The 15,230-nt window shown below is 27.4% G+C and overlaps 3 protein-coding genes and 1 non-coding gene across 4 annotated transcripts; 1 reads left to right on the top strand and 3 right to left on the bottom strand.

Moving 5' to 3' along the window:
• Positions 1-809: 809 nt before the first annotated feature.
• LOC130667007 (glutathione S-transferase C-terminal domain-containing protein homolog) lies at positions 810-6,836 on the bottom strand. The gene is made up of 3 exons (XM_057468376.1): positions 4,394-6,836; positions 2,302-2,457; positions 810-1,290 (listed from the first exon to the last, which is right to left on the bottom strand). Exon 1 carries the CDS (start codon positions 6,834-6,836, stop codon positions 5,100-5,102), a length of 1,737 nt encoding a protein of 578 aa, XP_057324359.1. The 3' UTR covers positions 810-1,290; positions 2,302-2,457; positions 4,394-5,099.
• Positions 6,837-6,876: 40 nt separating this feature from the next.
• LOC130667009 (uncharacterized) lies at positions 6,877-8,142 on the bottom strand. Its single transcript, XM_057468378.1, has 3 exons — positions 7,982-8,142; positions 7,614-7,850; positions 6,877-7,039 (listed from the first exon to the last, which is right to left on the bottom strand). The coding sequence occupies exons 1-3, from the start codon at positions 8,035-8,037 to the stop codon at positions 6,877-6,879; spliced, it is 456 nt and encodes a 151-aa protein (XP_057324361.1). The 5' UTR covers positions 8,038-8,142.
• Positions 8,143-9,296: 1,154 nt separating this feature from the next.
• On the bottom strand, positions 9,297-9,370 carry Trnav-aac (transfer RNA valine (anticodon AAC)). The gene has a single exon. It is a non-coding gene; the product is annotated as a tRNA-Val (tRNA).
• An 891-nt stretch (positions 9,371-10,261) lies between these two features.
• LOC130666246 (monocyte to macrophage differentiation factor) lies at positions 10,262-14,832 on the top strand. The gene is made up of 5 exons (XM_057467054.1): positions 10,262-10,437; positions 11,070-11,173; positions 12,390-12,632; positions 12,853-13,105; positions 14,386-14,832. The coding sequence occupies exons 2-5, from the start codon at positions 11,100-11,102 to the stop codon at positions 14,620-14,622; spliced, it is 807 nt and encodes a 268-aa protein (XP_057323037.1). The 5' UTR covers positions 10,262-10,437; positions 11,070-11,099; the 3' UTR covers positions 14,623-14,832.
• Positions 14,833-15,230: the final 398 nt, after the last annotated feature.

The raw sequence follows: 15,230 nt of genomic DNA, 5'->3' as shown, positions 1-15,230 counted from the left end.
AATTAAACACACGAGGTTATTAATTATTTAAAAATGTGATTTACGCTCGTCGATAACAACACTTGTGATTATTAAATCGATTACATTAACGGCTCAATGCAAATGTCAAAATTATCATACGAAATATTTGAATTAGAGCCTAATTTATCTAATAAAATAATAAAATAAAATGATTAAATTATAAATGATCGTGTGCATAAAATATCCACGAGTCTAACGAATATTTTGTCATTTTGCTAGAAAAATTCATTCGTATTTTAATGATTAATTAATAAGTACGCCGATAATAATTAATATAGACGATTTAATAAAATTCTTTTTATTTCTTATGGGTTTTGTTCGGTAGCTAATTAATTCGATACTATTATTATTATTTAAATAAATGATCATTTTACTTGAACCATAATTCGATACATTATTTAATAATTATAAATATATTAATATTGATAATTAAATCTCAGCAATATGTCTGCTGTAATGTATCTGAAATTTCGAAATTCAAGGATCGTAGCATTGGTATTTAATTATTTAATTATAATTATAAATTTAAATTATGATACTTTTTTTTTTATTGAAAATCGCCAGTGAAATTTTCAGTTTTACAGTTTGGGACTCGAAATTAAATTTATTTTCAATTTTAAATCCTTCAGATAATAAAAAAAATTAATAGTTAATAGAAAAAATAGTTTATAATTTTTTAAAAATAGTTACTGATATTAAAAATTATACGTATATAATTTTAATGTCAACCTTTTTTTTTATTTCCTCTACTCATTTATTACTATATATATTTTGTAATTTTTATTTACAATACTTATTGTCAGACACTGGTGTATTACATATTTAAAATAATCAATTTTTATGATAAAAAAAATAATAAATTTCTGTCTATTTTTTTTTTAATTTAAAAAATTCTCATTCATTAAATAATTAAATTTAGTAACAAGGAGTAGTGTCTCAACCGCAAGATAAGCCGACAATTGATTAGAATTTTAAGAAAATTATTTTAAATTAAAATGTCCTTAAAAAAATTAATATTTCACTTGTTAAATTAAGTGCGCTCACGAATTTATAATTTGGAAAATGTAACATCTGGTTATATATTATTTTGTAAATAGATAACTTACAATAATAATCGAACTATAAATAATTACGTAAGTGTATTTTTTTATTTTAAGTACAATTTATACATGAGCTTCCAGTCGAGCCCTTAGATATTTATCCTAATAGTGATTTCATTACAGGTTCGGGTAGCTGCGACGTTCTAACCATTTTTCTCGGATGACTGACCTGGAATTAAAATTATCAATTATTTCCCACGTAATATTTAATTTAAAAAGAAAAAAATAGTATATTACACACCAAGGGAGGAAAATAGGATATTCCAGCCCGCGTGTATGATTTCCTACATTCCTTGATGGTGTATATACTTTTTTTCACGAGATTTATACCAGAAAGTTTGAATCTCTGCTTCTATTTGTGGGGAGAGAACTTTCTTCCCGCTAAACAGAGCAGGAATTCAAACTTTTGGTGCAGGTTTGGTAATATTAGTATATTATGTGACAAGGGATGAAAACGATTTCAAACCAGGGTGAAGTTTGCTGACACCACCCGCAGGTGGAAATCCTCTTTCATCCTGAGTTACACAGAATATTTTTCATGATTATCTGCATTGGAACTTAAAGTTCCAGTGTCAGCATCCAGTCAGAAACAAGTTAATTTAAGACCAATGGTGCGATCAACTCTTAAATTGTCATTTGCAATTTATAATTAGAAACTATAAATACTATTTATTATTCGCTATAATTTTCATAAAATTTAATCACAAAGCACTCTACTTTTTTCCGTATAGCAAACGCGTTAATTTTGAATGCCTTCAGTCAACGGGCAGAAACAAATTTGCTTCGTTCCTTGGGAACAAACAAATAATTTTCTGCCCGCTGACTAAAGACATTCGCCATTTAAACTGATACTTATCATTTGTTTAATAGTTATTTCAGGCCATTAATTTTATTTTAGTACGACTACTTCATATTAGAACAAGAATAAGTCATTGGTTTAACACCTGCCATTACTTTTGAAACAGGACATAAAACATATGACTGATTACTGTTAATATTGTCGCTGTTTATTACTGAAATTATCTTGTCACGACTGGCTGCGAAACTTTAAAAAAGTCTTTAAAACTTTAGAACTGAGTTTTTCAGAGAAAATTACGAAAAATTTCCATCAGAGTGTAGAGACACTAAAACTTTTCGATACTGGTACTATGAAAAATTAATTATTAATTATTGTACGTACTCTTTCGAAATATTTATCAAAAAAATTAGTTTCACTGGAATTTTTTCTTGCTGCCCAGAGCTCCAGTGAAATTCGTCTTAATTCATTTCCCAAATTATTGAGACTCGCAGATACCATTAATTCATTGGAATCTTTTTTAATTCCTACAGAGTTTCCCTGGATAAATTATTCAAAAATTTTATTAAAAATAAGTATCAAAATAAGAGTAAATTATTATTTGCTGTTAGTTATTTAATATATATGAATGCTAATGCATTCATATATTCTTCGATTGGTGTTTTAATATTTTTTAATCTTCAATGGCATACCAATCCCATTTATTGTAATATTTGGCCAGCCTCTCTGTGCTAGCATCAAAAATTACTTTTTATTTCAAAAACGGTTTCGCCGTTTAAACGGTCTAAAGTAAAATATACTTGCATCAACTTTACTGATGAGCCCAGCAAGTATATTCGGGGCGAAACTGTTTTTGAAATAAAAAGTAATTTTTGATGCTAGCACAGAGAGGCTGGCCAAATATTACAATAAATGGGATTGGTATGCCATTGAAGATTAAAAAATATTAAAACACCAATCGAAGAATATATGAATGCATTAGCATTCATATATATTAAATAACTAACAGCAAATAAATTTAAGAGGCATTAAACATTGAATGGAGAAAAATTCCATTTTTTTCCAAATTTGGAAAAAAATGGAATTAGGTATAAAATTTAACATCAATTAAACGGTCTAAAGTAGAATATACTTGCATCAACTTTACTGATGAGCCCAGCAAGTATATTCGGGGCGAAACCGTTTTTGAAATAAAAAGTAATTTTTGATGCTAGCACAGAGAGGCTGGCCAAATATTACAATAAATGGGATTGGTATGCCATTGAAGATTAAAAAATAGTAAATTATTAGTTATAAAAGTAATTACATTTACAATCGCGGAACTCACGAGGATGATAAATATTTCGCATATCATTTTTTTTTTTTTTTTAAATACTTTTAATAAGTAAACACATTTTTAGATGCACTGCGTTTATGTTCTATCTCTTGCTCTTTTATATCCACATCCCCCCTTTTTTGTCGGTGAATTTGCGACAAAAGTTACAATAACAAATTTATAAACGGAAATTGTTTACATTATTTTATTATCGTAATATTTATTAGTATTTTTATTTTGTCAGGATAAATTTTTCAAAATAAATCGTTATTTCTGTCAAACTATTCACGGCAACATTACGATTGATGCTAATTTTAAATGTGAATTATTATTTTACTCAGATTATAAATTATTTCTTCATTATTGATTTCTGATTTCCTGCCATTAAATATTTCATTGCATATTTTTTCAGGTGTATGAGATTTTAAATTTTCATTATTATTTATTTATATACTTACTTATTCATACGTCACTAGTGCAGAATTTTGAAAAAATCAATTTTTTTTTGTTCGTATCTTGATAGTCTACAGCTTCAAAAATTACATAAAGCAGTCTCTCGTTATAAGACTATAAGTTTCTCTATCAAACTATCGCGATACATGGTTTAAAAAAAAGACAGAATGATAGTCTTATAACGAGGTCCGACTGTACTAAAATTTAAAGTTCATATTTCAAATATTTTTTTTTGGAGTTACAGTCATCTGAAGAGCAGCCGCTTATCTGTTCTCGATAATAAATTGTTCAAAATTACTGCAGTATAACTCGAAGACAAATCATCTGCAGTAAACACATTGACGTAAATTTGACGTCAGAATGACGTTACGCTGAAGCCTAGTGTTTAATTAATGTATTTAGAAGTAAATGCCGGAAAAGACGGAGTTCATAAATTTTTGTGGTGGATTTTTAAAAAATTTTAAGATAGACAAAAATTTAAAAAATTGTTTTTTTTGGCAGAGTGCCGTATATACTTTTATATACATTCAGTAAAAATCTGCTATTTTTAAATTACAAACAGACTTCAATTTTATTTATTAATCCCCAAAATTAATTTTCTATTAATATTTTAAAATTAAATTCGGTCTTCATCAGAGATTACAAAAATAAAGTTAAGAAATACATCAGAGTCCATTGGAACCATCTGTGGACCTCGAATAATCATACCTTCATGAAATTAGAAGTAACATATGGGAATCCCCTCCGCGGTTCACTATTTGAAAAGACTAATGTACATGCACTCGACTAAGAATTGGACACTCAGTTTTCACATGGGCACCTGATGAACAAATTGAACCCTGCTAATTGTCCTGGATGTTGCGGTCAAACACTTCACTAACTGCCCAGGACTAAGTCAGCAAAGAAACGCATCACAACTCCCCAACAATATGAGTCATCTCCTCAACAATAAAAAACACTTAAAAAGACTCGTCGATTTTATTATATCTATGAAATTAACGACATGAATTGTCAGTAGAAATTATGTATACTGTATTCTATAGCTTGTAATATGATTTTCTTTACTTTGTTTTATTTATTTTCTTTATTTTTCTGTTCTGTAATTTGATTTCCGTCGCCTAGGACCAACCGATTCGATAAATAAAATTAAAAAAAAATAAATTAAATTTGAAATTTGAAATTCAACTTTTCAAAAAAATTTTTTAATCACAAACTTTACTTTTAAAAATTATTAAACCAATAAAAATAATCTACACATTTATCTATTAATTTTTTTATTTAAATTTTTCACTTATTACATAAATATTCTATAAAATTCACAAAAAAATGAACCGCGAAATTCAATTATCAAAATAATTTTAATTTACACGAAATAAAAATTATTTACAAATATATAATGTATACAAAAACCAATTCACTTGATAAATTTAAATTTAGGAATTCCAATCAATAAATGATTTTTTGGTGTGCAAGTATCCGGTTCTAATTTCATTAAATAAACATTGTAATTAAATTCCTCAGCTTGCAATTTTCTGTCAGTGTCTATCACCTTCATACACTCGTAACCCTGCTGTGTTTTGGCATTCTTATCATCGTGAGTCTGGTCGGCAGCATGACCGACAATTAAATAGTCTCTCACATTGATATTGTCCTTAAATATGCTACTCCTCGGATACGTTATATGATGGCAGTCTTGGATCGAACCATAGCAGCAGGGACAGCTGACAAAAATGGCCTTGCTTCGGAGGCAATGCTGAATAACTAAGTCAGTGGCAACACCACATGCATGTAGCGAAGTCCCGATATCAAAATCTCCCTTAAAATAATCTAAATTACACTGATAAAATTTAATATTCTTCAACTTTAATTTATCGACCCGTTCCCGGGACCGGTTCAATGACTCTTCCTTATTTTCTAGCAAAATGACTGTACACTTTGGCAATAAATACGCAATCAAAATACCTAGATGTCCACTTCCGGAGCAAAAGTCAACAATGACATCACCAGGACGTGAAAATTTAATCACGGGTTTGCTTAAATTTTCAAGCTGTTGAAATTTTCTTGTCAAACGTGTCAGCGGTAAAGACCCGCCTTCAGGTGTTGCTTCATAAGGAATTTTATCCCAATCAATATTTACCTCTTTATTTACTCCATAAACTCCATCATCAGCATCACCATCTTTATTATCAGCGCTTCTATTTATTTTAATATCGATCTCCATATTTTTAACCAGCGCCAACGAGTTCTCAATGTCATCCTGCCGGGTGTAAATTCTACTCCGGGGTTTGTAACGTTTTTTATCACTTTTATAAAGGCTATAATCCGACACAATAGGCAATGAATAATTTTTATTACTCGGATTCGATTGCAGCTCGATTAAATTTAGACACTCTATCAATTGATCGGTGGACATTCGCTCGTACCATTTAGCCGTCAGTGGTAATAATTTGAATACTGAATCTTTCGACATTAACTTTACAAAAATATCAATGCAAATAAATATAATAATATCTGCTAGTGTCATAAATGAACCTTCGGCATAAACATGTTCTAATATAAAATTGTCATCGTGTTTTACTTGATTTGCAAATTTTTTCGACATTGTGTACTTGTGGATGTTGTGTATGCGCACTGGCTGCGACATGTGTACTTCAAATCTCGCGATATTTACCGGAAGTTCTGTTAAATTATCAATATCATCGTCGCTTAAATATTTTAGCGTTGAAATTAAATCGACCTCACAGTATTTCGTCCAAACGCTGGCCTCGGCGGGCGCTAGTAGACAAGACTCTTTGAAACCCAGCAGATTACGATAATCGGAATTGATATTTATATTTTCCATTGATGATAATTTTACGATTTGTCGTAAACAAGCACAGAGACCCGCAATCATACTCGATGAATTGTATATTAAATTTGGAAGCTCGCATGATTTTACGTCACACGGGATATCACAATCGTCTACGAGGTTGTATTTTAAATTATTTATTTTAATCACGTACTCGCGTACGTTCGATTTTTTTTCACTCCGCACAAGTGTTATTTCCAATGGTGAGTTGCAGTATTTTATTGTCAGCAATGCAATCACTGTTTCAATTGGCGCTTGACATACATCAGTCAGTGAAAATATTTCTAAAAATATTTCAGCCATTTTATAAGAATAAGAATTTTATTTAATTTTTTTAAAATTACTAAACACTTGCACGTAATTGCTTAGCTATTTTACGTATTATCCTTTTTCTCAGTACGTTTTCACGCCAAAATACAGTAACACATGATATTAGCGCCAATATAAACGTAACAGCTTGGAATTTTAAAAATGCGCGCTCTTCTAACCACGCGACTCTGTCACAACTGTAATTTAAAAATATGTAAATTTAATTAATTAAGTAATTAAGAACATTCGCAGACGATACCTCTCTTTTTAAAAATTTTCAATGACAGCTGTCATAAGCGTATTAATAATTTATCAATTAATTAAAATAATTTAAGCATTAATTGAAAAAAGGAAAATTTCGCTGATAGATTTTTAAAAAATTAATTACAGTTGATATTAATTGACAGTTAAACGAAATTTGTTCAGTAAATTTCAATAAAATCTTCGTGGCAATTTTCAAATTTGAATTTTCAAATTTCGTAGGCTGAAATTTATTCAAAAAATTTTTTTTAACTCCTGATTGATAACGACTGTAAGTAATTTTTTTTTAAATCTACATCTCGGCTTTTTTTTTTTTTAATTAATAAAATTTTAATACGGTTATGAAAATGGAGTCATTGCATATTTTTAAAAAGTGGGGGCACTGTCTGAGAATGTCCTTAATTAATTAATTAATAATAAATCAGTAAGTTACAAATAAGTGACAGAAAAATTTAACTGTTTAAAAAAACAGCTCAACTCAATACCACAATATTCAAATAAATAAATTACCTTCTGGTAACAGTTTCACCAGTTTTACATCTTAATATTTCTTTGTAACGCGAATGAATACAAACTCCGATACTTTTGCTGGCTATTTCAAATGCTGTACAAGGATGACATTCTGATATTATTTCATAGTCACCATTTGTAGTACACGTTGCATTTCGCTCTAAATTTTCAACATATGGTTTATTATTCTCACTATCTGTCCACTGGCTCTCCACAATTAATACAAGGATTGTTAATCTATTAAAAATAATTCATTTACTTATTAATTAACTCATTATTATTTTTGAATTGAATATTATGGATAAATGTAACCTACTGTACTTAGTTTTATAAAGCATATTTATTATTATTCATAAATAAATAATTACCCGCCTAATAATGTGACAGCTAGTAACATACGTTTTTTCGTACACGATTCAATCATTTCGTGTTAATTATTTATAAATTATTAAACTCTTTAATAACAAACATTCGTAATTATTTTTCTTGGTTAGCTCTGTTAATTTTTTTTTGTTAGAATGTTCGTATTCACGGTTTTTTTTATTTTGTTGGTCATGGGCATTGAGAAATAAAATAACGCGCGAAATTTAAAATTAATTTTTTTTTTTTGTGAATTTGATGTTTTATTTGACAGTTTTTTTTTTTTTAACAAGTAAATTAATCATTTTATTGAAAATTTACATAAAATATTTTGTAAAAGACGCAATGACAGTTAATTTTTAAAATGTGTGCAAATATAATTTTATTTTATACTTTTTTATTGATTATAATAAAGTATTAAATGCCCAAAAATGGATCAATAGCCGCAAATGCTACTTCTACCTTTCGTAGAAATATTTATATCAATAATTTAATACATAGTAATAACAGAAATAGAGCTTAGAAATTAACATTTGTTAACTTTTATAAAGATTTTATCCCAAGTAAAATTTATTTAAACAGTAGACAGTACATTTAATCCAAGAACTTCAAATATTTCAAACCTGGAAATAATTTTTCATAAGAAATTATTTTTAACGCTTTAAAAAATTTTCGATTTATATTAATTTAATAATCGATTATCATTACAGAGATTTCTTCAGCTTCCAGAAAAATGCATAATACGAACTTCCTCCGAAGATTTCCATCATTCGAGTCCATAAATATTTAAAACGTAATTAGAAATCTGAAATCCTGAAATTCGGTTAATACCGCACGGAAAGAAATTGTGGAAAAATCACAGTTTGAAATATCAGCAGTCCCTCGACTTCGAAACTGTACGAATTTCATTATTTTCAAGACGTAATTATTACAGTTTCATATAAAACATTTTTCAGTCCTTAATTGCGTTTCATTTATAATAGAGTTTCGTTCAATTAAATATACATTAGAAACTGTAAAATTTGGTATCTACAATTGTAATTATTTTCTTATAAGTACTCGCAATTATCACAGTGCAAACTATAATTTTTTATACATGGGCTCAGCTTTTGAACTAAAAACTGTAATTTTTCCACCGGTTTTTTTTTCCGATAACTGACCGTTAAGAACTAGACATGATTCACTCCCTTATTATTTGTAAGAAAATTTTTCAAATAATTATTATTCAAATAATCGCATTCAAAATTATAATAATTAGTAAATAAATATTTTTTTACAATTAAAAAATGATAACTTGGTCATGATTGTGAATAACAAAAATATTGTTTCTGCTCAGGTTCGAACTGAGGACCTTCTGCGTGTTAGGCAGATGTGATAACCAACTACACCACAGAAACGAGATATTTACGTTCAAAATTTAGTAGACATTTATTCTTAATCTACTTTATTTTTTTTTATCTCAAATTTCATAATATCAATAAATTTTTTGAAAAAAAAAAAAAAAAGTTATTTAACTTAATTACAAAAAAAAAAACATAGCAATTAAAATCATAATCATTAATTAAAATATTTGAAATTCAGATTAAATTGGGTTATCTTAAGTAATTAAAAAGCTTATTAAGTAATTAGAAAATAACACCAAATTTATTCATATTTTTTTATGATTATTGTATTTTATCAAACTTCAAACAACATTTTACTACTTTACACAAACAAAATGCAATTAAAAAATTAAAACAATGATTAGATTAATTACTGCTAATTATTTTACTTCAACAACAGATTAATTGATTTAACAATTTTATTATTATTCTAACCAGCACTAATTTATCATTTAAATATTTAGCGGGAAAATTTGAATTTTTCCCTACCGACGATATTCACTTAAATAAAAACGATTATATATAATTACAAATAATTTATTAATTACCTCATTAGAAAAAAAAAGTAATTAAGTATAAAAATATTCGATTAATGTAAACTTTTATAAAAGAGCGGGAAAAATTTAAACATTACCAACGTTTGATAAATTGGCGAAAAAAAAATACGGGTGCGATGTCAAGTCTTTTTACTTTCATTTCATGTTCGATATGCAAATGAATAAACAACTATCTACTATAAACTTTTTGTTCGTGGTAATGGGAGTAAAAAAAAAATTTTTACGTAAGAATGGAAGGGATATAAATTAAATATAAAACACAATCTTTGTGTTGTATAGTGAGACTACTGAGAGCTTGCTCATCATTTAATGGTGGGGGTATGGGAATTGCATGCTAACTGAAGGGAACGATCTCAGTAGCTCCAGTATATCAGTCGCCTGTCAGCTCCGAGCGACCGACTATTTATAAAAATAATAACAAATTTGTTTTGTTTAATTATTATAACAAAACAATGTTTATTAACATAAAATAAATTTAATTGTCAACTTAAACAAAATTCAAATCTCCAGTCTCCAAATTAACAGGTAAATTTTTTTTAAATATTTGACATTTCATTCATTTTTCTTTTTGCACTAAATTCAAATTATTTAAAAAAACACAATTTTTTTTATTATAATAACAGAGTGATTATTTATTAAAACAGAGTAATTATTAATTAAAAAGTCATTAATTTATAAACACATATATTTATTATTGATTTATATGACATGTAGTCGAGTATTAAATTTCAAATTTTAGTACAAATGAAATAAAAAATAATTCAAAAAAATCTATACTGTATATATTTAATTCAAGGTCTGGTTTGAGCAGAGTACGTTCATACTGTGACAGTAATTTAAAATTTTAATTGTCTTCGCATAAAATTTTTAATAATTTTTTACAGCCACAAATATTTATTTATAATAAAACAACAAAACAATTCAAATAATTTATTTACTGAGCATTAACGATGATAAAAAATATAAAAGAGTAATTTATATTGTAGATTATTTTAAAAACGAGTATGTCTGGGTAAAATGATAAGCAAGCGGAGAAGTAACTAAAAATGAAGTATATAATAAAGAAATGAACGATAACAAAAAGCAATAGTATCAATAAAGATTATTGTTATTATCACTAGTGTATAAAACCTCTTGTACTTGTTTTATTCACTTAGCACCAGTGCACATCATACACACAACACACCATGGATGGACCTTGCCTTCATCAATTCATCGTGACACCTTTTAAGAATATCCAACGATTACACCGATTTAGAGAGTAAGATAATATATGTAATTATTTTTTTATGGGTTCATTACGCTCGCTATTAATTGGCTAGTCTATTTTTATTTCATTACTATCTTCATTTTTATTCCTTCACTCGCTTTATAATTCTCATACTTTTTTTATGTAACAAAAAAAATATATATATTATTTTTTATTAAATATTTTCCTTATTTTTTAATGATAGTAAAGTTAGCGGACATCTGAAAATTTTTAAAACTTTGAAATAATAAATTTAAATGTTTATAAAGTAAAAATAAAAAAATACATGTTTAGAAAATTCAAAATTCAGTACATGCATATTTTTAATTTTTTTGTGTGTAATTTAAAAATTGTCGTATGTTTGCTACATTTACACTCATATTTTTTAAATATTTTTATATTTCGCTCAAGGAAAATTTATCAATTCATGATGATACCGAAATTAACCGACGTCTAATAATTTTTTGATTTTTTTCAAAATGACATTATAAAAAATTGCATCGCAACTTTTTTTATTTTCTACGTACATATTTTTAATTTTCCTTTTTTTGTAACCGATTAAAAAAAAATCAAAAATTCTTTACTGTCTTCAGGATCATCAATTAATTATTGATTAATAATTATCGTAAAAAAATTAATTTTGAATAAATATTAATAAGTAAAATTTTTATTTTCTCTCAGTATACAGTAGTTTTTTTTACAAATTAATAAAAATTAATTAGCTCGATTTGCGCGAAGATTTATCAGAAATTAAAACAGCGCTCATATTTTTTAATTCAAAATTTAAAAATCCAAAACAATGATTTAAATTTACGATAATTGGATTAGAAAATATTTTATATAATATAAAATTAAATTATTTTTTTGTATTGATCAATTATACAACTAGATGATGCTCCGTAGAAACCTTATATCTATCGTAAAGGTCAAGTATTAACTTACATAATGTTACAATTTACAATACTGGCACATAACAAGTATATATACATAGATATATATTTGTGCAATAAATTTAATAGTTTTAATATATATATGTAATGTCAGCAGAGATTATTATCGAATATTTGCGTGGCAATTTTCATTTAAACTTCAAGTGCCCGATAATTATTTTAAATTGGAAAATTTATCGACAATAATAATTTTAAATTCAAAAAATGACAACTTGGAAATTTAAGTAAATATTTTTTTTTTTTTAAATTACATACGAAAATTATCGTAACTGTTACAGAATAAAATGGATGAATCCACGAGCGGATGCCAATACAGCTTATGTACCAACGTACATTGAACATCTAGCAAATATAATAACACATGGAATATGGATTGTCCCGGCACTACTTGGAGCTGTGGAACTTATTTCCAGATCAAAGAATTGGACTCAATTAACATCCGCATGGGTCTACGGTCTGGCACTACTTTTACTTTTCGTAATATCAACATCGTTTCACTGCGTACACTACCGCAATCACAAGTAACTATACTTCAAATTATTTAAATAATAAAATCAATGTCTGATAATTAAATTATTAAATTCGACTATCAATTTTAAATATAATAAATATTTATTTATGTGAATGGGGTCAATCTACTGATTATTTATTCTATTGTCTATCAAAGAGTTCTGATTGGATTTAATTAAAAGATGAATTATTAAAGTTATAATAAAATATTTTGGTTGTTGTTTTTTTCAGACAATTAAAAGACGTTTTGCATCGATGCGATCGTGCTATGATATATGTTTTTATCGCGGCGACATATTTCCCATGGTTGATGGTCGAAGATTTTCCGGATAATGATATTATACCAACGATGAGATATTTAGTATGGATTATGGCAATTATTGGTATTTTATATCAGCAAGTATTTCACGAAAAATATAAAATGTTAGAAACTATTTTTTATCTAGTCATGGGAGTGGGACCAAGTATTGCTGTTATAACTGTTGTAAGTATTGATTATTATTTTTATGAATGGGAAGGCATCAATTGTCTACATTGTTTCCGCTGAATGAATCAAATGCCTACAATATTTTTTCGTACATTATAGTTTACTGCTCAGTTGCCTACAAAATTTAATTTCTACAGTCCTACTGCTTAGATAAATATAAAATGCAATGTTCTATTGCCTACTTAAAAATATTTTATGATGTTCAATTGATTACTATTTAGTTGTGAACCCAAATCAAAGAAATATCTAATTAATGTAGATAAGCTTCTGATTTATTTGCTGAGAAAATCTTGTACTTGTAGAAGAGAAATGATCAATTATTTAATGTAACGGGACCCAAGTCCACCTCCACCGACCGGAGACGAGACCTCACCCTTTTGGGCATACTCGCGCTGCGAAATCCTTTCTTTTCTACTATAATATTATAAAACGAAACATTGATCCTTTGCGTGTGGGTGCCGAACCAACAGCCACTATGAGTCCATACCCAGAGTATTCGGTTTCCCTCATGCCGGCTTGGAAGGATACGCCCATAGTACCAATTTCATGTATTGGTCGACATACACTTGGTCAAGAGGGGACATGGTTTCTTCCCCTGCCTCCCTGAGAAGTCACCCAGTTAGAAGACACCCAGTTAGGAGAAATGATCAATGGTCAAGACCGATCACTTGAGAAAAAAACGCGGTTGGGCTGGAAAATATCAGAACTACGGTAGTCTTCACAATAGTATAACTCGCCGGTCCATAATAAGACACTTGGTTAAATATCATAGTCGATGCAGGGAATGACCTGATCAGGTCACTAATTTTTAATAGAAAACTCTGTCAAGTTTTCCAGTTACTATTGTGAAGACTACCGTGGTTCTGATATTTTTCAGATCAGCTGTGTCTTTTTTTTCAAGTGATCGGTCTTGGACGTTGATCATTTCTCCTCAAGTACAAGATTTTCTCAGCAAATAAATCAGAAGCTTCTCTACATTAATCAGATATTTCTTTGATTTGGGTACACAATTAAATAGTAATCAATTGAACATCATGAAATATTTTTAACTAGGCAATAGAACAGTGCAATAATTGTATGCAATTAAATTACATATTTTATATTTATCTAAGCAATAGAACCGTAGGAAATAAATTTTAGTAGGCAACTGAGCAGCAAACATTTATAATCTACGAAAAAATATTGTAGGCGTTTGATACACTCAGCAAAAACAATCTAGGCAACTGATGCCTTGCCTTTATTATAATTTTATTATTAATATTTTTTTTCATCTCAAGAATAAATTTGACAACATACGAGAATTGAAGACTGGCGGATTTATATACATTGTTGGAATATTATTTTTCAAATCTGATGGACGTATACCTTGTGCTCATGCTATTTGGCACGTGTTCGTAACAGTCGCAGCAGCGTTTCATTACTACGCAATACTAAATCATCTTTATCCTCCAATTTATAAAGACGAAAGCGTACCAATAATTAACGATTTTATTAAATCATCAGTTGAACTTTGAAACTATAAATTAAATGTTTACTTTAGAGATAATTACCTTCAATCTACGATATTATTTTATGAAACTTTTACATGACAGTATAAAATTAACGTTAAACGTTTCTTTTTTATTTTCTTTTGTTAAATACATAATTATATAGTTTATTTTTTATTTTATGTATATACTCCTCGAGAATTTAAAATTTAAAAAATGACATTTTTTATAAAAATATAAATAATTGATATTAATTTTTTTTTATAATTTTAAATTATAAAATTAATGAACTTTAAAAGTGATAGACTTTTTTGTTAATAAATTTATAAAATATTTCAATTGATTATTTTTAATTAATGAAACAAATGAATCTCATTAATTAAGTAGATAAAAAATTGTAAATAGTGCCAAAGTGCAATCAAAATTATACATACAACAAAATGTATATGATTGATAATATAAATATATATACATATATATATATATATATATACATATGAAAATTTTTAGAAATACTATTGGTAGTTTATATAATAGACTATATTATTTATATGTAATTAAAAAATTTATATAAAAATTGTAATTGCCAAATGTAAATATTAATTGATAAAAAATTATGTCTACTATTAATTAGA

The sequence above is a fragment of the Microplitis mediator genome, chromosome 4, assembly GCF_029852145.1.
Source record: "Microplitis mediator isolate UGA2020A chromosome 4, iyMicMedi2.1, whole genome shotgun sequence".
Classification (NCBI taxonomy): Eukaryota; Metazoa; Arthropoda; class Insecta; order Hymenoptera; family Braconidae; genus Microplitis; species Microplitis mediator.
The sequence above is the reverse complement of the archived record's forward strand: the minus strand, read 5'-3'. Positions and strand labels throughout refer to the sequence as shown.